Genomic DNA, 24,497 nt, shown 5'->3' with positions numbered 1-24,497 from the left:
TATAAAATATTACAATGTAAACACAATAATAATGGTGTCTGGAAAAAAATCCACACACAATATCTTGGGCTCTAACAGACGCCAATAATTTTTAATTATGTTGCACGTGCTAGAATCTGAAAGTGCATGGAGTGCTTTATAACATTTCTGAATCTTTTTCTGCATTCGATTTTCTACTTCTTTTAAAATGGCAACAAAAGATGCTTTACTACTAAGAGAAGAGTGTAAAACTTTTACACGTTAAACAAAACATTAGGAGAAAAGTTTACCACAAACCATTTTGCAAACGAAGGAGTTCTGAAAACAATATATTGTATTCTCTAATGTTTTGAAAGTGGATTATCACCACAAAGAAGAAAGGGGTTTGGTAGAAAAGCGAAAATTCTAAAGAAAAGCCAAGTTGAAAGAATTGATCCTTCCTACTCGGCCTTCTTCCAAGAGGACATTTGATGACAGCAATAAAATTTCAATTCAATGAAACTGAAAATTTCACTAGTTTTGTTTCACGAGGCTCTGGAAGAAAAAAATTACATTAAATGTAAAAAGCAACAGATAATTCTAGACAGAATGGCACATGCAATGACCACTGACAAAGATAAAGTGCAGAAGGTTATTGCAAAAGTCCTACGAAAAGATCTTCATTTTAAATGATGAATCCTATTTCATTCTTTCACGGCCAATGATCAATAGTAACATGAAATTTTATATCCATATCATCACCTCTTCACCTGCTGATATAAAGTTTTCCAAAAAAAAGAAATCCGAGAGCAAAGTTTTGTTTGAAATACAATGTCGAGCCCTAATCAGAAGAAAGTTTTGCTATCAACGCCCAGTGATATTTAAATTAATGTATAGGATGTTGCCTGATTCTTTATATTTGAAAGAATTAGATGGATGGCCAGAAGATACATTATCAAGCAGAATATGCTTTCCGGCCTGATCAAACAAGTTCTCATTACACCAAAACTGTACTGAATTATCTGTGACAAGAAAACATCACCTTTGATGAAAAAGTTTTCACAAATGTAGTCAAAAGTAATACATAGATTTTGTGATGGGCACTAAAGAACATCATTTACTACAGTGATAACAAAATAAGAAGTTGGAATATTGGGGTATTACTCTATTTGCATCACTGATCGTCTTATAAGTGAACAATATTCACTTATAACTTATGATCTGGGTTAGTGGCAATCATATACCATTATAAAGTGAATATTTATCCACATGGAATCTTATTTTATTATGGCGAGTCCATTATACAGTCATTTGATTGTATTGTAAACATATTGTAAAGTGACAATTCATTGCATAGTAACAATTTAAATAGCACAGTATAGCTTAGTTCACACTGAGCGTGATTTGCTGGCGAAAGCGAAAAACAGAGTGAATAACCCGTCAAATGAGTCGTGTTTCACCAGTTATTCACTGTTTTTCACTTTCACCAGTGAATTGCGCTCAGTGTGAACTAAGCTTAATAAAGTTCAGTTCAAATTGAAACAGTCTTAATAAAAATAATAATTTTAAGTAAAAAAATTAATATTTTCCATGAAATAAAACATACATTTTTATGGTTAACTAGCTTCATTAATTTAAATTCCCTGTAGGCTCTTTTAGCATGAGTGACATTTTGAAATGGTCGACTGAGTTTCTTTATGGCCACATTCTGTTCGGTAACTGTATCATAAGCAGCACTATAAAAAAAAATTAATTAAAATATTATTAATTTAAAATTTAATAAATTTCTTATAATTTATATGAATAAATTAAAAGCCTTCTTATAATTCACAACAAGAAAAGGGAAGAGAAGACAACTAAATTTGAATACTTTTAGATTTATTACATTTAAAAATCAATGCTTTCAAGTTGATATTAACAGATAACATTCTAAAGAAGACTAACAAGAATATAAATAGCAAGTTAGATGGATGTGTGGGTAAGGAAATCTAACCAAATCCGAAATGAGTACATTCAAGGTACAGTTAAAAATAACTGATATTGCCTACAGAATACAAAAAAGGAAAACTTTAATGGTATGGACATGTCATGAGAAGAGATAAAAAAGTTATCTCAGATGATAAGTCAAACATGGAGATCAGAGGAAAGTAGAAAACCAGCATGAGATAAATGGATATACATTATTTGAAGTAAACATAGACAAGAAAAAAGGGACTGCAGAAAGATGTAACTACAAATAAGATATAGTGAAGAAAACTTATCAAATACAGCAACCACACACAAATTGAGACAAAGCCGATCATTCTAAAGATAACAGAATATAACAAAAACATGGGTTCGAAAATTGGGGAAATCCCCCATACAACACGGTTGAAGAATTTGGGAAATTCTCCGTACAGAATTTCATAACTTTTTAAGTGCAAACTCTGTTATTCAATATTCTTTTTTCTTTTTTTATTCAAGTACGTATGTGTGTTGTCTCAAATTTGCCCATGGATTTTAGAATATTGAAATTTTAAATTTGTTTTATGCCTTTCATCAGGTTTACTTTAATGAAAACTGATAGTTCAAATTTTTTCTTTCTAGTCCTAGCTTTTCTATCAACTGGACGTTGTCGTTACTTTCAGATTTTAGCTGTTAAGATAAACTTTACTAAATACAAAGATTAATCTATTTAAACATTTTATCTAAGTATTAGTAAACTTTTTTCACCACAGGTAAGTAAGTAATTCATTAAAGTTATGAACAAAATACAGCAGTATCAAACTGTTCTGAATTGAACAATTCAGCATTCGAACACAAATTCTGGAAAAGAATAGCTCGGTACTCGAATGAACAAACACGACCCTCTAGAACTAAATTTTCAATTAACATATTTCATTTTGTCATTTATTAAAAATTTTTTACGACAAAAATAAAAAATATGAAGTTTTTGCTGATATTTCCGATCGAGATCACCAAAAATGCTCAGATGACGAAGATACTTTGAAAAAAGAAAATTCCCTCATTTAACTAAAACTAATATTAATGTTTAATTAATAGAGTACTTTTAATTGGGATTATCAGTTAATTATTGATTGCTTTAATAAAGATATTTCTCTTAGTAACAAAAAAAAACCACTCCACGATTTGCACTAGTCCTTTGTTTTGTGTAGTACTGATTCATGTAACACAGTACTTTTTCCAAATGTAACTACAGTAGAGCATCGATTATCCGTCACATCGGTTAACCAACCATTCTAGTTGGCAAATTTCAAATTCCCGCTAGAGATATGGCATTACAATATTTGGCTATGTCTTGGCTACTTTAATATTATTTTTGTTAAATTTTTGCGTGTTTTAGCTGACATCAACGGCTCGACCATTGAAGGGAGGCCAGTATTTAAACGAGACTTAATTTTCTAATTATGAGTGGTTGTTTGTTTCGTGAGCAATAAAATAATTTAAAAATAATTTTTAACGATACAATAGCAATGATTATTAAAAAAAAAAAAAAATTTGTTGGCTAAACATCGATGAAAATTCAACGCGAAGTTGATTAATAGCGATATACCAATAAACTAATTACATGGGATATACTAATGTCCTAATATACTATACTAATAATTTTTTTCCTTCTGTTCGGTTATCCGACCAACCTGAGTCCCCAATTGAGTCGGATAATCGATGCTCTACTATACAATGTTATACAAGGAATACCCATATTATTAAATAACTTTCAAGTCAGATGATGATGATAAAATAAGTCTTTGTGTAATGTTTTCTAAACAGTAACTGTACAAATGAAATAGAATTTCAATATCCTACTGAATATCTTTGATCATCACAATTCATCAAGTATTTATCATACAAAACAAGCTTACTTATATCAAATGAGATATAAAAAAATAAAAACTATATCAAGATAAAATATGATTATAATGATTCAAAAAAGGGTATAAAAGTATAGACAGAGATAAATTTTATTTATAAAAATATTTATGATCTTTACTCGATGCATGTTAAAATAATTAAATTATTATAATAATAAAAATGAAAATTAATTAATTAATTACCACACTATTCCCTGAGCACCCGATCCTATCGGCTTTAAATTCTGATATCTTTTAAGAATAGTGAATTTTGTATCTCCGACTTCTACCGTATAAAAGAGGGTAGAAAATTTACTCATGGTAGACATATTTTCCTTACTACTTTCTTCTGATTGTTTGGAAGTCAATTGCATTAGTTGCTGGCAATAGTTACCGCTAACCGAGATTTAAATGGAAGCTAAAGTTAACTGTGATTTATGATGATTGGAAAGTGAATGCACTCCACTCATTGCTATCTTCAGAATCTGAAATTTAAATAATAAAAACGTTTAAAATTGCATTTTTAAATAAGCAAAACTAAAATTTATTATTATTAAATTTACAAATAACATAAAATGTACTTTAACATTTATTTAATCTCTATTACTAGTTATCAGATAAAAAGTACTGTATATTAATATCTCATTTAGTTTCTGATTTTATAATTACATATTTGTTAATGATGTCCTTCAAACATAAATCCAATTCAAACTGCTGTACAAAGAGAAAACTTTTTAGAAAACTTGAATTTTCCAGCTTCATGTCCAGCATCGTAACTTAAAAAGATTTCTTTTGTTAATGAGCGGAGTCTGAAAGCAATAGAATTTTCTAAAAAGTTTTTATCCCAAGCAAATCATGCATTTCAATTGAATTTTGCAACTACTTTTCTAATTTTCTATTATGTTATCATTGTTCTTCAGAAATATAGTAGCAAGATGAAATGAAGTAACTAGTCAAAAGAACAATAATATCATTGTTAGTAAATTCATAGGCATAGGAGTCAAAGGAGCATGAAGGTTAACTGCCATCCCAAATTTGGGTGAAGCAAGAATAGGGAAAAAAATAAAAAATAAAAAGAAAGAGCAAAAAGATGAATAAAACCATCAGTATGGCAAATTAAAAATCGGTACTTGCATTTGTTTAAAATTTCAGACGAATCAATCCCTTCCGATTCACTTAACCAGTGTCCATATACACTCACGATTATGTGTCATAACATACTCGGTTGATATTGGTGCCTAATGATATATCAAAGATCAAGGAGTAGCCAACATAAAAACTGTTATTGTATTTTTGTACATATAATCTACAGTTTATTTGTGTTTTGAAGACAATTAAAGAGGAAATATGAATCATATGCCAATTTTAGATTGCAATTACAAACTTACTCGTATGAAACAATAACCACTCCCGTAGATATGGATGAGTTAGGCAAAAGTTTTTATTTTTGTTCTAAAAACTTTCTGTAACGAGTTAGATGCTGCCACAAGTTATACACACAAAAATACATTATTATTTTTATGTGGGCTGTTATGTATATGTATACGTGTTTGTGGGTGTTTAACAATTTACAGACTGTAACATGTATTTAGTTTGCTGTTTTCTGTCAACTCAGTTCATGTTTGATAAGCATCATCTGATCTTTTCTGGTTGCCTTAATTTGTATGTGGATAATAAAAACTTTTGTCCACGGGATTTAGTCTGGTTAGATGCTCAGGTAGGGATTTCTATAATGAGCAAATTCCATACTATGTTTCAAGTTAAAATGTTAGTTACTAATTGGTGTTTGTACCATCTTACAGAGCTGTCCCATTAATAAGATTATCTATATTGTTTCTGACAGTTGGGTTGCCTTGAAGACACTTGACTCTTGTCAGTTCACTTCAGCATTTCTCTAAGAGTGCTGTTTGCATCTCTCTGAACTGACAGCCTGCAATAGTTTTTCTTGCTTTCTCTAGCAATTCCTGATAGAATTGCTGATTTACTGGCCAAGTAGAAAGTTTCTTACCATTTATTGGGCTCAAATTAGCTTTTATTGTTTTTTCTAATACTTTTCTACAGCTGTTAAAGACAAGAATTTCTAGTCATTTAAAATACTGAAGGATAACTCCAGGGTCCAAGGCACGGCTCGGTAATATATAATACTACAATACTCCCAAACGTAAAATCCAGTTAAAAGAATGAAAACATTTAATGAAGAACAAATGTTTTCAACCTTTACAAAGGCCATCTTTGGATTCTACTGGTATAACACAAATTGAACAAAAACAGAAATTTAAATGATGTTTGTTGTATAAGAACATTTTATGTGCAGGAATGCATTAATAAGTTATAAATTAAAAATAGTTACAAAAAAAAAATACAACACATACAAAAAGGTTAAATGCTTATAAATAACAAAAGGCTGAAATAAAATATACTCCAAAACAACTGGAGTACTGATATATAATGATAAGACAAATATAATACAGGAAAAGTCCTAATAATGAACCAACTTTTCTTCAGGTCCCGACAGTTTCCTATTTATTTATATGCATTTTTTGTATTCTTTCAAGTACTTTTTGCATTTAGTCATGTTAGACAAACACCATTGCACAAACATTCAATAATATCAATACCAATTGTGCAATCTCTACTTTATGCATTGCCCTCCATCTTGGCATTTGAAACACTTGATCGATGGTGAATAAAGATCAGTTTTCATTTACAGAGAGAACAATTTATGTTTCTTTATCAAATTGCATATTCATTCCACTAAATTTTGACATACTGTAGTGATCACCATCACACACCTTTATCCACCGGTAAGTACTGTTCAAATGCTATGCAAGAAAAACCACTCAATTTTAACCTATTTGAAAATTTGAATTCCGAAATTTTTGATGCATACTTTTTTTTACAATATCTTATGTACAATGGCAGATCAGAAATGAAAACAAAAGCAACTCTCCATGTGCAGAAGCTGTAAATTTTGAAAGTGGTCGACAGAAGGGAAAATAAACTTGATATTGCATTCCAAAATCAAGCTTTCCAACCATACTTTCACAACGTGAAAAAAAAAAATTGAAAAAATTCACTGTTAATAGGACTACATTGACTTAGAGAACGACCATGCACATATAATGAGCTTGATAGAAAACTTCTTGATTGGTTAATGTAAGCAAGAAACAATTCCACTAAACTGTACCAGCAAGCTTCAGCCAATAGATCAAGGTGTGATCACCTTAGTAAAGAACCAGATGATAGCTTGTTCGGTGGTATATGATCTGTCAAATAGATGGAAATAAACTGTCGTTAGTAAAAACATTTTGCAGGCCATGCAGCAATTGTGTTCAGTTTGGAACAGCATTGAACCAATCACTGTTAAAAGTTGTTTCAAAAAAGCTGGTTTTTCAGTTCAAGATGGATTTAATGAAATTATGAAAGCATTAATGATGACTTTATTGGCAACTGGACAGAAGTAACCAACATATTACATTTGGAAGATATGACATTTGATAATTTTGTTCAAACTGAGGACAGATGTGTTGTATCATTAGAAGATAACAGCGAAATGGCTAAACATGAAGCTGCATCACTTCAAGTTGAAGATGACGTGGATGAGGAAAATGATTAGGCTCTGCCAGTAAAGCTACTGAAACGACCGATTGCAGAGACAGAGTTTACATTAAACGACGTTTATCAACGAACGGCCTATAGCTGTTGGCTGGCTGAACCGCAGTTTAAAATGCGTTGCAAAGACAATGATGGTCTATTTCTGACCGTTCTCTAAACGAACTTCGGCAAAACATTGGCTCTTACTTACTTCGCTATTACTCCCGTTTTAGGAGTCGTTCGGCCAATCGGGTTATTTCTTCGTGACATCAGAAATGGTCGTCAGCTATATTCTGAAAGCTTAAGGCCGTCAAAATCATTGTTCGGCAATTAATGACAATCCTTTTCCATTTCGATATTTAATTTCGTCGCCAATATGATTTAAAATATGAACAAATCCATATTTAGAAAATTTATACTGAATTCGAAATTCGTCTTCAGAATAGATTTTTAAGGAATTATTTCGACATCTTATTACTGTCTTAATATTGCATTTTTTTAATATCTATAAACAGATTTCTGTAATTATTAAAATTGTCTCTTTTGTTTAACAGTACAATGACTTGGAAATGCATTAACGTTTTATAACCGACACGATACTGGAATTGTAAATAAATGCATCTGATTTAAATTAAATTGAAGTTTTAAGTCTTCACCCATTTGAATGTCGAAATTGGAACATTTAAAACAAATTTAAAGTATTTAATTTTGTTGTTTTTGCACTGAGCAATTAATTAATGAATAATATTGTTGATTCGTACCGTTTACAACATTTATCGAAGGAAAGATATCTGTTTTTATCTAAACTTTTCCACAAACGAAGCTACCACTCAAATTGAAAAGCCCTCTAAACCTGCTGTCCAGTGAGTCTAGAAAGTACGTCAAATAACTTATTTCTAATCGCTGTCTACATTGCGGCAGGCGAGAAACGCCGTCTCTGCAATGAAATTTTTCTGAACAGCGGTCTACCCGATCTGTAAACCGCCGTCGGCCTCTAAACTTTGTCTGTGCAATCGGCCCAAAAGGTCTGAGGTAAATGCCACCCTTAATACATTAGAGATGTTCATCCAAGCATCAAAAGAAGCAGACAAACAAAAATATTTCTTGAAATGGAATCGGCAACATTTAAATTACTTAAAAGCAAGAAAGGCAAGCAAATATTGCTGAGTTTACTTGCCAAGAGTTCATAATACCATATACAACATTCAGATCATATATCTAAAGCTCCTTTCCTCCGCATTCCATCGGAAATTTGAAGTTCACCTGAAGAAGAACAATTTAAGGTTCAAAAACATTTGTGAAGAGCTGTTTTTTTCATTCTTTTTGTTTTATTTGAGTTGCACACTGGTAACAGGCTTTAGAGACGTACCTTTATATAATTTCGTATATATCGTATCATGTTTTTTAAGTTTTGTATATGTTTATTTAACTTAAATTTTATGTATGTTCTACAATATTCTGTTTAATTTTTTTCCAACTTGACATTTAATAAAATTTCTGACAATCCTAAATAAAGAACATCCTAATTAACAAACTATTGAGAATTCGAACCACTAAAATTCAATAATTAGGACTTTTCCTGTATATATATATATATAATAAAATGGAACTGTTTACAAAAAACATTACACAATTGCTAAATATGTTCAAATACTGCCCTCCAGACATGCGACACAGGAGCTGTGTCCCTGCTGTTGATAGCTCTTCTTCTAGAAATAGCCCTGTATAACTCAAGACTCTCCAGGTATTTTAGACGCAATGGTAATGCATTTTGGTGTAGAAGGTTAGCTTTATCAAAGTAAACCTCTACATATGTGTCTGATGCATGGTTGGCCAAGGTCATACCAGTTGATTTCCTATTAATAGAGTCATGGTGTTCCTTGACTCTAGTTATGAGGGATGTAAAGGTAGCACTAATGTATTTGTAGTGTTGATCCACTCTATGATCATGCAAGGGAAATGTGTACACTCCCAGAAGAAACTTTAATTGTAAACACTTTCCTGTTCTGTTATCCGTTACAATATATAGGGGCCCCTATATGACCTTTACATCAATGCCTCCAACAGCACATAACATTGATAAAAAAAAACATGACAAAACACTACTGCTCTATCCACTACAGTCTTGGAAAAATACTTACATACACATGTGAATCAAACAAAACTGTTACATAACACAAATAAAAATATGCAAATAATGCACCTGAAAAAAATTGAAATTTACAAGGTGGCAAGAGAGGAAATGACCGTCAACTATAAAGCCAGAAACACATTAACCCAGGCATAGAGAGCCTTATACCAGATACAAAAAAATCAAAGCGCAAGAACAAACAGGTCATTAGCACTAACCAACCAATAGTAACATATAAGTGCTAAATTTTAACCAGTCTAATATGTGAAGTTTGACTTTTAGAAATTAAAAAACGTTTGATACAAACGTCATCATATGTCCATCAAACATCTTGTTCTACATTTGAAAGACTGCAGAACCTAAAGATGGAGGTATAAGAACTCCAAAAACGTTCGTTCTAGTGCTAATATTACTAGAGTTTGGGTATATTAAATAAGTCAACTATTTTATTTTAAGTCATTGTTGGTGGATAGTGGAGGTTTATACTATTGATTTATTATAAAATAAATTGTTTTTTTCTGAGAGTTTTAATGGAAAACCTGGGGTGGTGGCATATGGAGGGACAGTTTAAAGGGAGTTGACCATATTACATTGGAAATGCTAAATAGGAAAATATCAATACAGACCTCTAAGAAAATGCCAAATTAAGAAAATACTAAAACAAAGAGGCATACTTGACTTAAGAAAAAAGATAAATAAACCTTAGATCTGCTCTGACCAATAGATTGTTTGTTTCTATTAAAATGCATAAAGATCTATGAACCTTAAGACCACTTATTGAAAAAAAAAAAAAAATTGATAATCTATAATCTTGGAAAAAAGTAATGGATTTCCTTAACAGAATGACAAGATATTCAGATATAGTGAGAGAAAGTATCTAGTAGATAAGATAAGTGGAATTATAGCTGATGCAGATGTCTTAATAATTCTAAAGCTTTATACCCCTGAAGCAAGACTCAAGCTTCTACCTAATAGACTTTTTAAATGAAAAAAAGTTTGAACATATTAATTTTAGAGACTTATCAGATTTAGTAGACAATAATATAAAATCTATTCCAACTTTCAATAGAAATACTTTGGACAAAGATGATATGTATCTATGGGTTTACTTATAGCATGGCTGGTCACAGAATTAGCTGTTAGAAGATAAAGGAAAGAATTTTAGAAAGTTTCCAGAATAATACCAAAATCATATATACATGAACATTTTACTGGTGATATAAAAGGATAATGATGGTTGTTGACCGAAGTATAGGTCTAAAGTTGAAGAAACAAGAGTTAGATCAAAAGGTACAGTTTTTAAACATACAGATAATTAAGATAAAACTGTATATATGAAAGTTATCTTTCAGCCTATTTACTTACTAAGGATTTATAAGTTAGTAAATAGGCTTACTAATACTAAATAAGCATACTATTAGGCCAAATGATTACAGGATTAAATCTGGCAACTGTTTGGCTTATTACTAAAATATTAAGCTTTGGGATGTTTATATATGCATACTATACATGTAAACACACAGAATTTCAATCCTTAATAGATAAGGATGTACAATAGAGCAAAATACATTTGACTTCTTCAAGTATTTAGATACTTTTGTTTGTTTGAATGAAAGATAAATTCAATGATTAAAGGGAAGAAATTGGAATATTGTACTGTATTTTCATGTGTATAATCTGTGGATTGCTTGTGTTCATAAGACAATTGAAAGAGGGTGGGGTTCTAGGTCAATTTTAAATTGCAATCACAAACTTGCACCTATGGAACAATGGCTATTTCCACGGGCACGAGACATATAGTGGAGACAAGTTATATGAAGATTTTATTTTGTTCTAGCAACTTTCTATGGAAATATGCCCCCCCCAGGTTATATGCCCAAAACTATAATATATTAAAAAAATAGCAATAGCTCATGGAGTAAGTAAGAGCTAAAGAGTTTGATGGACTGGTTATCAAAGTTTGGAAAATGAGAGGAAAAAATATAAGAAAATGAAAGATCAGTATCAATACTACTGAACTATATAAAGAATTGAAAAGATTCTTTCATGAAAAGCTAGAGATTCTTTCATGGAAACTATACAGAAAAAAAAAATGTATTATAAGGAATAACACTTTCTTTGACCTCATATGAAATAAAAGAAAGAAATTAAATGAATAGAGATGATGTTTATAAGATATTTTTAATAAAAGAAAAGAACTATAATTGTTGAAAAAATATAAAAATATAAAACAATGGGATCGGCAAGAATTCTAAAAATATATTTCTAAAAGAAAAGAATGAAGTGAATTTATAAATGAGGACATCAAGAAAGGAACAGTACACATTAGATTAAAAGAACACAAGAACTATGTAAGAACAGGAAAAGACAATACAACTCTCAGCTGAGAGAGAGAGAGAGATTGAATGGAAAAGATACTAAGATCTTACAGGAACCAAAAGTGTGTGCAGAAAAAGCATGAATATATAAAAAAAGTTCAAAGAATCACATGAACAACAATAGAGATTCCAAAAGCTTATATATCAACATCATCTCTAAATCCAATTTATAGAATCTCATTTTAATGGATCACTCAGGCCACTAAAAATCACCCATTGTTCTGTGAATCTGTTATACAGTGGAACCTCACTTAACGAGCATAATTCGTTCCAGAATCTTACTCTTAATGCGAAACAATTTTTCCCATAGAAATTAATGTAAAATATGATAATGCATTCAGATAATATGTCTGATGAACACCAAACAATACGCCAAATTCTTGGACTATGTAAAAAGCTATAATTAAATATTAGAAATTAATTAATTTGACTAGAGGTAGGCAGTTATGCTTCCACCTCATATTAAATTTAATAATTATAAATAATTAATTTTTAATTTAGACATTTCTGGAATTGGTCATTAAATTTAATACAAGATGGCAGTATAACGGTCTTCCTCTAGTCAAATTAATTAATTTCTAATATTTAATTATAGCCTTTACATAGCCTAAGAATTTGGCATATCGTTTGGCGTGTTTATTATATAATGGGCTATGGTTGTTAATGTTTATACATAATATGTGTGAACACAAGTTTGGAAAAATGTGTGATCACAAGCGACACTAAGATGCTAGTGGAACTAGTGGTAAACAGAGACTAATACAGCATGTGCACAATTTGGGACTTTCCCTCTCCTTGTTACTTGTTATGCGAGTCATTTTTTACAATTTGTTTTGCTTGTTATGCGAGATGCTCATTAAGCGAGGTTCCACTGTATTGAAAAACAATGGATTTCTCACAGACCCAGAAAATTATCTGTTATTTGAAAAAAATTTCTGTTTTTAACCCTCTACATATAAGAAACATGTTAAAAGATTGTATATTACGCTATGTATGTGTGTATGACAAAGCTGACGGAAACTGTATATACTATAAGCACAAAAAAAGGCAAATTACGTATGTTCATTAGCACTCCATTTTACTTCATCATTTGTTAAAAAACATGTCCATCTTTGTTTTGATGCCAATTTTCTCTCTATTGAATACAACAAATGCTTGATATTAGCAACGTCACGTACAGCATGTTTGTTTATGCTTAAACTCATCAGAAGATCTTCACAACTTGGAAAGACTCAATGACCTCAAATTTCGGCACTACACTTGTACCACTACAGTGGCAGAATGTTCACTGGATGGCTCCTTAATTGTATCAGCCTGCCGACTTTCTGTAAAATTTTTCAACTGTACATATCCCAGATGTAATAAGACCAAACTTTTCTGGAAACATCTAAATATTAACTAAATGTTGAAAAAAAAATACACAAAGTTTATGATAGATGGTACTAGAAAAAATTCTGTTATTTCAAGAAATCCATTGTTCTGCAATCTATTTAAACAAGATTCTACTGTATTTATTATTAATTAAACCAAATGAAGTGCTAAATTATCAGGCTATTATACAGCTAAGTTAATGATTTTGAAACTAATTAATTTGTTTGTAACTAACCATCTACCTCTGGAAAAATTAATTTGTTTCTAAACATTAACTTAGCCATTTAATTTCCCTATAATTTGGCACATCATTTGGTTATTCCAAGAACTTGTCCACCATTTATAAATAGGCCCTAAATAAGAAGTATAACTAATCTATAGGAACTTTTCTTGGACTATTAAAAAATTATCAAAGATGATGAGAATAGAAAGCATAAATGTGAAGGAATAGGAAGAGTAGAACAATTGAATCCATTAAATAACACTATAACAAAACCAGAAACTTCTTGAAAGGTTGAAGATTTAAAATCTACAAAATATGTTTTAAAACAGATGAAGTTTTTTTTTGATCGTTGACCTGAAATGATCATGCAGAATCTAAAAGTATTTGGGATTTAAACTGTTAAAGTTGTTCAGACTTCTAAAAGGCCTGATTTATGACATTAATGGATATTTTTAAAGTTAAAATTTTAATAATTATATAATTTTTTCATAATTTTAGTAAATATTTGGAATTATAGCCTGTAGAAAGTCTGCAAATAATCTGGCAATATGGTCCAATTTGTATAAATATTACATCAAGAAGAATGGCATGCATTATATTTGTATTTGTGGACTAACAGATTATACAATCATACAGAACATCTGGTATATCTTAATGCTCAGTTATACCGGGGGAGTTAGCAGTGACTTGCTGATGAATTTACTCACTGATGTTAGGGTGCGACTATGGAGACGCGAACGAGCAAATTTTCCAAGCGAGCGAGAATATGTGGTGAGAAGAGGCAAGACATGATAAATATCAAAACCTGTCAGATATATGCGAGAACCAAAAATTCGTTCTTGCTAGCATTATTTCTCACTTCTCGTTTGTGCATGGTTTTCCTTTGCGAAAACTAAATCACTCGCAACCTCTCACTCGCTCTAAATTCACATCTGCATAGTCGCACCCTTAAACTTGCTCAATGTAATTACTTCAACAAGTAAACTCTATTTATCCAGAAAGTAAAGTTGAAGGCCAAGCTACTTTTGTTGCTACTTGCTCGAGAGTTTATTCTCTGACTAAGAAACACACTGTGTAATCATGTACAGAAAGTAACATAGCAAACAGATGTCTACTGTACATCATTACTTCAACATGTACATAATTGGGATATTTTATATTCCATAATAGTGGATACTGTTCATAAATGACTAAAAAATTAATATCATTACAGTTCCACTTTCTTGACATTTTAAATTTCAACAAATCAGCACCTGACAGCATCAGTGTTGAAACTAAAAAATTTAAAGTTGTTGCTAGAGACTTTCTTTTTCTTTAGTTGCTACAGTTTGGCACCATTAAACAGGCTAAAAAGCACAATGCATAGCAGAATTATGCTATCGCTGGCAACAATGTAGCACTATGTTTAGTACCTTGCTACTACAGAGTAATAAGCAAGTGGAATTATGAGTCCAATGTAATTGGCACTTTCTGCATAGGCCTATATGTTTTTTTACAAGTTTGCATGTTGGCAAGTACAGTAGCTAGTAAACATGTCCAATTTAACAGAGCTCTTAATTATTAACAATTTGAAACATACAAGATGATAAAAAATTATTGGTCAAAGCCAAACCAGATAATTTAAATTAAAAATAAATATAAAAATACTTTATTTTTATTTGGTTTTCTTTATTATTAAATAAGATTTATACATAACAAACTAATCAAAATATAAAAAATACATTGCTAAATTAATAGACAATCTTAAAATACAGAACAGTTATTATAGCATGTTGTTTGACTATCTAAGGAATCTCTTCAAATGTAAATCCAACTTGGACTGTTTTTCTCAGATTAAAAACTTCTTAAAAGACTACTGTTTCTGAAATATAGTCTAAAATTGCTAATTTTCCAAGAAGTTTTTACTTTTTTCTGTATTTATATGCAAGTTTCCTTTCTAATCTTTCTTGTAAATTGGCAACTAGTTTATTCTCAGTTCTAAGTAAGTTCAAATCTTTACCTAAGGAAAGTTATTCATTCCACAAGAAAAACTATATATTGTAAACTTGGAAAGATAATTTACCTTGAAAATGTTCTACATGTTGAAGATTTGAACTTACTTGAAACTGAGAATATGAATGAGTTGCCTATTTACAAGAATGTTTTTACTCCAAGAAAAACAGTTTAAATTGGGTTTAAATAGTATCTTTCAGATATATCATTCATTAAAGAGAATTAAATTATAAAATTTCTTTCATATTTTATGACACTAAATAATTTTATTTCAGTTTATATAACTATCTTTTGTATCACTTTGTATAAGAGCCGCCACAAACTACACTTTAGCGAGAGCAAAATGCTAGCAAACATGTACTAGCACACCTGATGACATCAAAGGCCTCTCCCCTTTCTTTGCTCCTGCACGGTATGAGCACAGTGAATTCTGTCAACAGCGAGCATACGCTCGTATCACTGTGCTACGAAAGGGATAACTGTGCGGGTGCTAAGAAAGGGGCGGGGGCTTCGATGTCACTGGGTGTGCTAGCGCACGTTTGTTAGCATTTTGTTCATACAAAGCTGTAGTTTGCGGCAGCTCTAATGCTTACTATTGAACTATATAGAAATTAATGCACACATATATATATCCACAATCTGAAATAATTATTATAGATCAGCTTACCTCCAATTATATTATACCAGATGGATTTATCTGATTTAAACTGTATTATTATTAGTATTCAAGTTATCACCATTCTATTCAGAATAAATATTGGAATAACTTCTATGAAATAATTAGTCAATAGATGGAATTTGTAGCCAAGGTCCCACATGAATAAGTTACCTATATTTAAAATAATTTAATTCTTATTTTGTCAAATGTAAGATAAATTACAAATTTATTTATTTTTAAAAATTAATATATAACTTTACACTTTAAAATTACATTTTTAAGGTTTCTTGTATGAACTACTGTAACAGAGTGTCTCAAAAATACACAGCATAACCTCATAAATGAGTTCCTTATATGTAGACAATAAAAATACTTTATAGCAATAGAAATGCTTGGCTTCTATTGAGTTATCATCAGGATGTCTTATCTCCCGCAGGTGGTTTCCTTCATAATAAGGTACTGACAGAATCTGATGTACCACCAGATTCTGTCAGTACCTTAAGATGAAGGAAACCACTTGCATAGATAAGACATTCCTTATAATAACTCAGAAACCAAGACAAACCTTTGTAAGGTGATATGAACAGTTAGCTGTGTGTCCTTCAAAACTAAGAAACCAAGCATTTTCGGATCTGTGTTGATATAAACCAGTGTTTTTCAACCGCCGGTCCACGAAAGAATTTCACTGATCCACAGAAAAACATTTCACAGTATTGAAGCTGGGGTAATTGATTAAGGGTGTCATTTGAACAGTAATCTAGAGCTATTCTAGTTACTTTGTTACATACAGTTACTCTAGATAAGCGTAAATAAGCTTAATAAATACGCATAATGCATAGTCGCTTATAATTACTTGATCCACGTAAAATTATTCATAATCTTACTGGTCTGCGGTGAGAAAAAGGTTGAAAAACACTGATATAAATTAATTTTATTGTCTACATATGAGGAACTCGTTCCTGAGATTATTTGTAAATGTATTTGTGAGACAGCCTGTATAACCAATGTAAAAATTCACGAATTTTACTTTAAAACATATGAATTTTATGTAATAATCAAACTACACTAAATTAAATAAAGAGTTAAATGCTTTTTATTTTAAAATAATAATTAGTTATTAAATTCACTGGAATAAATAAAAAAGATAATAAATAAAATAAACTATATATTATACATTTGATAAAATTTTGTTTATCATATTTTTTGCCTTATAATGACACACCATTGTATTACACACCAGATTTTTCAAGTAGAATTTTGGGGGAAAATATTCTTCACGGTATAAGATACACTCAAAATACAAGACACCCTAATTTTTAAATAAATTTTAGGTACAAAAATAAGTACATCTAAGGCAAAAAATATGGTATATCAAATTGTGTTTTGATTTAATATACTCAAATCTTCACTTCTATTTATTCTGCCAAGTGGAGCAGAGTTTCCCAAACCAAAACACTTGCTACACGTGATTTTGTGACATTATTAGTGTCATGCTGCTATTTGACAATGAACTTGAAAAGTGAGCAAAGAGAGCAAGTGATAAATTTTGAGTTAAAGCTGAGAGATCTGCCAGAGATCCTGGAAATGCTTTGAGAGGGCTACGGCAATGAAGCCATTGGTAAGACCACAGTCTTTGTTTGAGACCCAAAATGGCAAAAGCACGTTAATCACTTTTTTCAACCATAAGGGTTTATGATGTACCAGGAATTTGTCCTCCTAGTCAGATAGTAAATTTAGACTTTTACTGTGATTTTTTGAGAAATTGCATTAGGGTCCTGATTGCAAAAGATCAGAACTGGCAAACTTAACTTGACTCCTTGTCACGACAGTGCTCCTGCACACAGTCTTCAAAATGCAAGCATTTTTCGTAAGAAACAATATTACAGTTCTCTCCCACCCTTCTTTCTTGCCAGATTTAGCTACTTTTGACTCTTTTTGTTCTCTAGAATGAAATTGAAGCTCAAAAGATAGTATTTCAGTAGTCAAGCAGTTCTAGTCCAAACCACAATAGAAACAATGACTTTCATGGAGCATTTGAGGCTTGAAAGAAGCAGTGAGATTTGCTGTATAAATGTAGGGATGAACTACTTTGAAGATGATGGAGGCCAAATTTAAATTAGTTAAGCATTAAAATATTTTTCAACTAAATCCAGTTTCTTTTTGAGCACATATGTTAAACTATTCTAACACTATTTTTAATTTTAAATAACTTTTTAAAACCATAGTCCGACATTGAATTAATCAAACACCCAATAACAATTATTAGGTCTTCGGATAATTTTTTGCTCTTAATTCATACTATTAGACAACTTTTATAAGATCATCATGTTAAAGATATTTTTAAGAACACTTAAATATTCATAGGTAAAGAGAGTAACTTTAGGCATTTGCAATAGAAAAACAGAATAAGAACATTTCCTTTTCATAACATTAATTATTATTCTGCTCTATTATACATTATTGAAAGTACTTGCAAAGTATATATGATTTGTTTTCACCAAGTTTGTGTTTTTTCCCTTGGTGTAATAACTATTAATTCTGAAAGACAGTTTGCTTAAGACACACATCAGTTATTTTTATATTTTCTTTCTTTCATTATAAAATAAAACTGATAAAAGTTGAATATTTATTTTATGTCAGTATTTTACCATAACTTTCCTTAGGTGATCTTATTTTAATGATTTGGTTACGGTAACACTATCAAATGTTCAGGCTTGCTTCTTATATTTATAATAAAGTAACCATGCTTGTATATTTTTTTCCTTTTGTTTTCGTGTAAATTATACATTGTTTTAAAAATGCAATAACAAAATGCAGTTAACATAATGGATTTAATGTATTTTTATTGTGCTTTTTAATTTGGTAGAAACATAAGTTTAACCATCACTGTATTATTCCTACTCAGTTTAAATTTCCATATTTTTGATATTCGTTCAAAAACTTAAATTAAGAAATTTATTAAAGTCTAACATTTGCCGATTAAATCGGGCTACATTACCATTATTACTGTATTAATAATTAATACTAATTTGGTACTAGAGTTAGGCGTTAGGTGCCATCTCTTATTAAATTTAATAATTATAATTAAATTAATGTTTATTAAATAATCTCTAGTGGTTTTAATATAATTATTAAACTTTGAGATGAATAAGAAATTTATTGATTTCATCTCTAAAAAATCTGGTTACTTTCTATTTCTTGCATATAGAAATAATTTAGTAATATTGAACCAATCATTTGACTACTGTCAATTTAGATATTCCATTACATTTATTTTTTTTTAATAAAAATAAAGTCTCCTTTTAATAATACTTATAAAAGATAGAATCAAAAATAAACAGGAATTACAAAGTCATTGACAACATCAACCATTTGATTATTACAACTGCTACAATTGAAAAATTAATATATTAACTTTGGCCGGTTCCATTTAACAAATTTATAATGATAAGAAAATACAATACAGCAGCGCTGTCCAACTTATCATAGCCCGCGGGCCATATTTTCTTCACCAAACATTTCGGGGGCCAAGAAGATGACATTTGCATAGTGCTACGGTTCAGTAAGCACTAATTGGTCAGCGAGTCCGATGTTGACGCTATAAAAAGATGACAGTTCGACACACCGGATATACGTCACTCTCGTCTAAGTTCGACTTGGGAATTTTTTTGTTTAATAATAAATGTGAATTCTTCTTCCTGGAAAAATAAGACATTCCCTGAAAATAAGACTAAGCGCATTTTTCAGAGCAAAAATTAATATAAGACACTGTCTTATTTTCGGGGAAACACGGTAGTAAAATAATTTTATTAATAATAATAATTTAGTAAAATAAATTTATTCATAGTAAAATGTGCTCGCGGGGCGTAAAAATTATTTGGCGGGCCGTATACGGCCCGCGGGCCGCCAGTTGGACAGCGCTGCAATACAGTAAAAACATTAACCTACATCAGGGTAACTGCTTCTGAAATTTACAACAATGAAAATGGAACAATGGATTAACACTATATTTTGCTATAAGCTGGTAACAACACTTTAAAAATGTTAAGACCTAGTTTATGGTGGACACCATGTCCAGGACTTAAGTGTAAGAATAATACAAAAAAAAATTCAATAAAGATATGGAAGATGACTCACATGCAGGCAGACCAGCAACAGCACTTAATACCAAGGCTATTGCTAAATTCAGGAGAAAATTAGACAAGACCATCAGATCTGACACACACACGAGGTATTTTACATAGGTCCATACATAAGATCCTCCGAAATAATACAAAGATGCATCACATCTGTTTCACGCATCAAATCTTCATAGACCAAGGGCCATATTCTGGTCACTGTCTCTGGTCTCTCATAAGCCAGTCGCTGATTGGCTAATCATTTGGATTAGCTTGCGACTGGCTTGTGAGAGACGAGAGACAGTGACCAGAATACAGCCCCAACAATATTTCTTCAAAAATGAAATTTCTGTACATCCACGGCAGCTTTCTAATCCAGCTCAAGTAGATTTTTATTTCTTCTACAGCTTTAAAGGTGCTTCTGGAATGTCATTTCACATCACAGTAACGAGTTGAAAGTTCTGAGCTAGAAGTTATCTGTCTAAAATGAGTTTTCAGGATTACCTCCAGTCATGGTATGGACATTTGTAATAATGAATGACAGGAAATGATTATTATTTTGAAAAAAATGCATTTTAATTTATTACATGTACTACTACAAAAATCAACTGTTACTTTTCTATTTATTTTTGACTAACTTTTATATTATTATATAAGATTTATATTTCAATTCATACAACCAGAGCCTGTTTATCATTAGATGAATCTAATGTTATAAGTTTGGTTTGCTTTTAATATACATTAATTACAAAAAATTATTTTGGAAGAATTGCTTAGAAAATGTTTAACATTGGAAAATTACTTAAAACATGATAATTTTAGAGATATTGGAACAGATTTATCAAGTGAATTACATAATATAATAGCAAGATGAATTCCAAAAAATACATCATTAGATGTCCTATCATACACATGCAAAAGTAATTTAGAAAATTCTGATTGTGTTTATTGCTCCAAGAATTTTTGTGAACGAAGTTTTATGAAATTAAATCTTATAGAAACGTCCACTTACTATATGATGGCTCAGAAACAACTCACTACTGGCCTAGCAATAATATCTATAGAGCATGAAATTGCATCTACAATCGACGTAAATAAATTAATTCAAAACTCTTATGTAATGAAGTCTGTAAAATTAATTTTTCATAATTTTTGTATTTAAGATGTAATCATTTTCTTCCTATATAGATGTTAGAAATAATCATACATGTATACAAATCTGTAAGTGTTAATTAATAAACTTTTTTAAAAAATTGTAATATTATTATTTTTATAAATATCCACAAGTGTGAGTGCATGTACGTCAATGTGTGAATATGATAAATATATATATATATATATATGTCGTATTATTTTGCAGTCATAGTCATGGGGTCGAGTGTAGAGTGAGCAAGACAAAGAAAATTGGAGATCATAAAATATGTGTTATTTTATTAACACATCTATTCACTTTAGGGTCCTCATTTGAACTCTGCTTTATTCTTTATTGATGTTTTTAACCTCATTCCAAAAGGAACGAGATTAACAAAATAAATTACAGAAAAATATATACAAAGTTTACAAAAATTTTAAATATATGTTATATATATATGTATATAAAAGGAAGAGCATGAGCAATATTGTAGTAATTTTGACAGTAAGGACATGACTACATGAGTTACATGAGTTGGACATAAATGCATGAGATTCCAAAAACAGCCACACTTCAGTAAAAGATTTTTCTATGGCCAGAACTGCAGAAGAATCTTCCACAGAACTGTAGCTTCTTTTCGAACTTCAGAACTCTACTTGTACACATAAGTGTACAAGTAGAGTTCTGAGTTCATGTAGTTGTCTCCTTACGTACCTGCATGTGCCAATGGATGCTGATTAGTTTTTGCCAAAAATTGGACAACACTACATCACTCTTGCTTCATGCACTGCTGGGGACTTGTCGCCATTTTATCAGTCCATTGTCTTATGTTCTCATGTATCAAGTGCTGTCAGTCACATTTACTATTGCTTTTGACTTGAAAGTATCATGTGTCAAAATTACTATGATATTACTCATCCTCCTGACTTTTAATGGTACTTTCCAGTTTCACATTGAATGTGCCTTGTATATAGACAATATATAGGGGCATCTAAATCTTCCTTGCCTAGGGTGTCAGATACTCTTGTGTCAGCCTGTTTGACGTAAACTTTGTCTACTCTTTCTTTCTTTCACATGATCTTTTTTCAAAGGAAAAGAAAATACTTTGATGTCACTCAGGTCTAGACAAATATCATACATCAATAAAACAAGCCATATTTTCAAAGTGATAGTTCTGTAATAGGAATCAAACTCATATATATGTATATACATAAACATAAATACATACAAGGAAATAAACTAGGTAATGCCAAAACTAAGAAAACCATAGAAAAAATAGGCAGTTGGGTTAGAAAATGTATTAAGTCATGTGATTAACTTTTCACAATCATAATACTGTATATTATGCATAGAATAGTCAAAAACTGATAGTCAAATCATCTATGACCATCTATAAAACAAATATCAAGTTTTGTTTTAATGCTGCTTAATAACACATTTAAAGACATTTTAAATGTCAAAAAGATTTAATTTAAATACTTGTTACTAACAAAGTTTGTTTGAACTACTATGAAAATTAAGTACTATAGCCAAAAATAGTATTATTAGACCAAAAGGTCCATAGTGCGTCTAGTGATCCTGCAATTATTTGTAATTGTTATTTTGAACTGCAAATGTTCCTCTGACTCTACAGAGGTCTTGTAAATAAGACTCTTCATGTGGACCCAAAAGAAAAAGTCAGGTGGCATTAAATCTGGCAATTGCAGAGGCCAACATATTGAGCCATGTCGTCATATCCATCTTCTCTTGAATGTTTAGTCAAGATGATTGTGAACAACATGTGCAAAATGTGGTGATGTGCATTCATGTTAAAACCATATTTGTTGCTGAATGTTCAATGGTACATCTTTCAGTAACTATGGCAATACTTTTTATAGAAAGGTCAAATACTTGTGACCTGTTAGGTGGGGTGGAAGGAATGCCCAATAAAATGACCAGTAATGATAACTGCCCACACAATAATGCTGAACCTTTCCTAGAATCCATGGGAATGAATATCATATGGGTTTTCTTTTTCCCAAATATGGCTGTTTCAAAAGTTAAGAGCAGCTTTCCTGGTGAATTTGACTTCATCTGCGAAAAAAAAGTGTATGAAAACTGGGACATGTCCACATAACAGTGTAGAAACCATCTACAGAAGTCAGCATGTGGCACAAAATCTGCTGGATTCATTGCTTGTACCTTTTTGAGGTGGTAATGATGTAGTTGATGTTCATGCAAAACATGCCAGACAGTGCTGTGAGCCACATCTGGTATGGATTTGACTCACAGCACATACCACATACAATGGTTTGGCTACTTGTCAACAGAATATCTTCAACTTGATGAAATATAGTCTCTTCAAAGTAAGGGATGTTACACTTCCAGGGAGCACCACAATTGGTTTTGTTTGCTATGAAGGTATCTATTTTGCACAGCTGTTGATTAACTATGACAAAAACAATGCATATTAGAGTAACATGATGCAGAAAACACTCTTGATAAAGGATACAAACAGCTCTACCATTACATTAAGCTTCACTATAAATTAACATCATGTTGGCATACTCTTCAAACATGTAGTTAGACATGTTAGCCATGAAGACTCACTGGCAGTGAATCCCAGTTCAAAGTAACAAGTATGTTACTTGCATGGTAGAATACATGTAAAATCAGTTAATCTTCCTTGTACTTTATGACATAAGCTACCTGCATTTGCATGTTTTATTTTTGTATCTGCTGCATGGCAGTAATATTTACTTAAAAAGTATTCGTTTTAATGAAAATAAAAGATTACTATAAAAAAACTACACATGTACTTTTTTTAAGTAATTGTTTTTAATGTATGTGAAGTACTAAAAAGTACTTCACTTAGTACATTATTTCTGGAAATATTGTCACTGAACGTTAAATGTCTAATTCCTTAATAAAGATTATTTGAAAAATGTTGCAAAACATTTTTATCTTAGTTTTTCTTAAGAAATTTGTCCTATAAATATGTAATAGAAATTTTGAAATACCACGCATAATTTGAAAACAAAAATATTTAATATACAGGTATCCCTTGCTTGGGATGCCTGTATAATTAATTGTGGCAATCCCTTTATATATG

General features: G+C 30.8%; 1 protein-coding gene across 1 annotated transcript in view; it reads right to left on the bottom strand.

Moving 5' to 3' along the window:
- Nucleotides 1-24,497, bottom strand: part of LOC111618789 (stress-activated protein kinase JNK-like) — a 45,873-nt gene that overhangs the window by 10,674 nt on the left and 10,702 nt on the right. The window contains exons 2-4 of the mRNA XM_023360359.1: nt 16,166-16,327; nt 4,014-4,294; nt 1,565-1,694 (exon numbers count right to left, since the gene is read on the bottom strand). Of these exons, the coding sequence (XP_023216127.1) occupies nt 1,565-1,694; nt 4,014-4,183 (300 nt within the window). The 5' untranslated portion in view covers nt 4,184-4,294; nt 16,166-16,327. The remainder of the gene's footprint in view (nt 1-1,564; nt 1,695-4,013; nt 4,295-16,165; nt 16,328-24,497) is intronic.

Source organism: Centruroides sculpturatus, unplaced genomic scaffold (genome assembly GCF_000671375.1).
Source record: "Centruroides sculpturatus isolate CEXI.00-Female unplaced genomic scaffold, Cexi_2.0 scaffold13, whole genome shotgun sequence".
NCBI classification, from domain to species: Eukaryota; Metazoa; Arthropoda; class Arachnida; order Scorpiones; family Buthidae; genus Centruroides; species Centruroides sculpturatus.
Note: the sequence above shows the minus strand (reverse complement) of the source record. Positions and strands in the feature narration are given on the sequence as shown.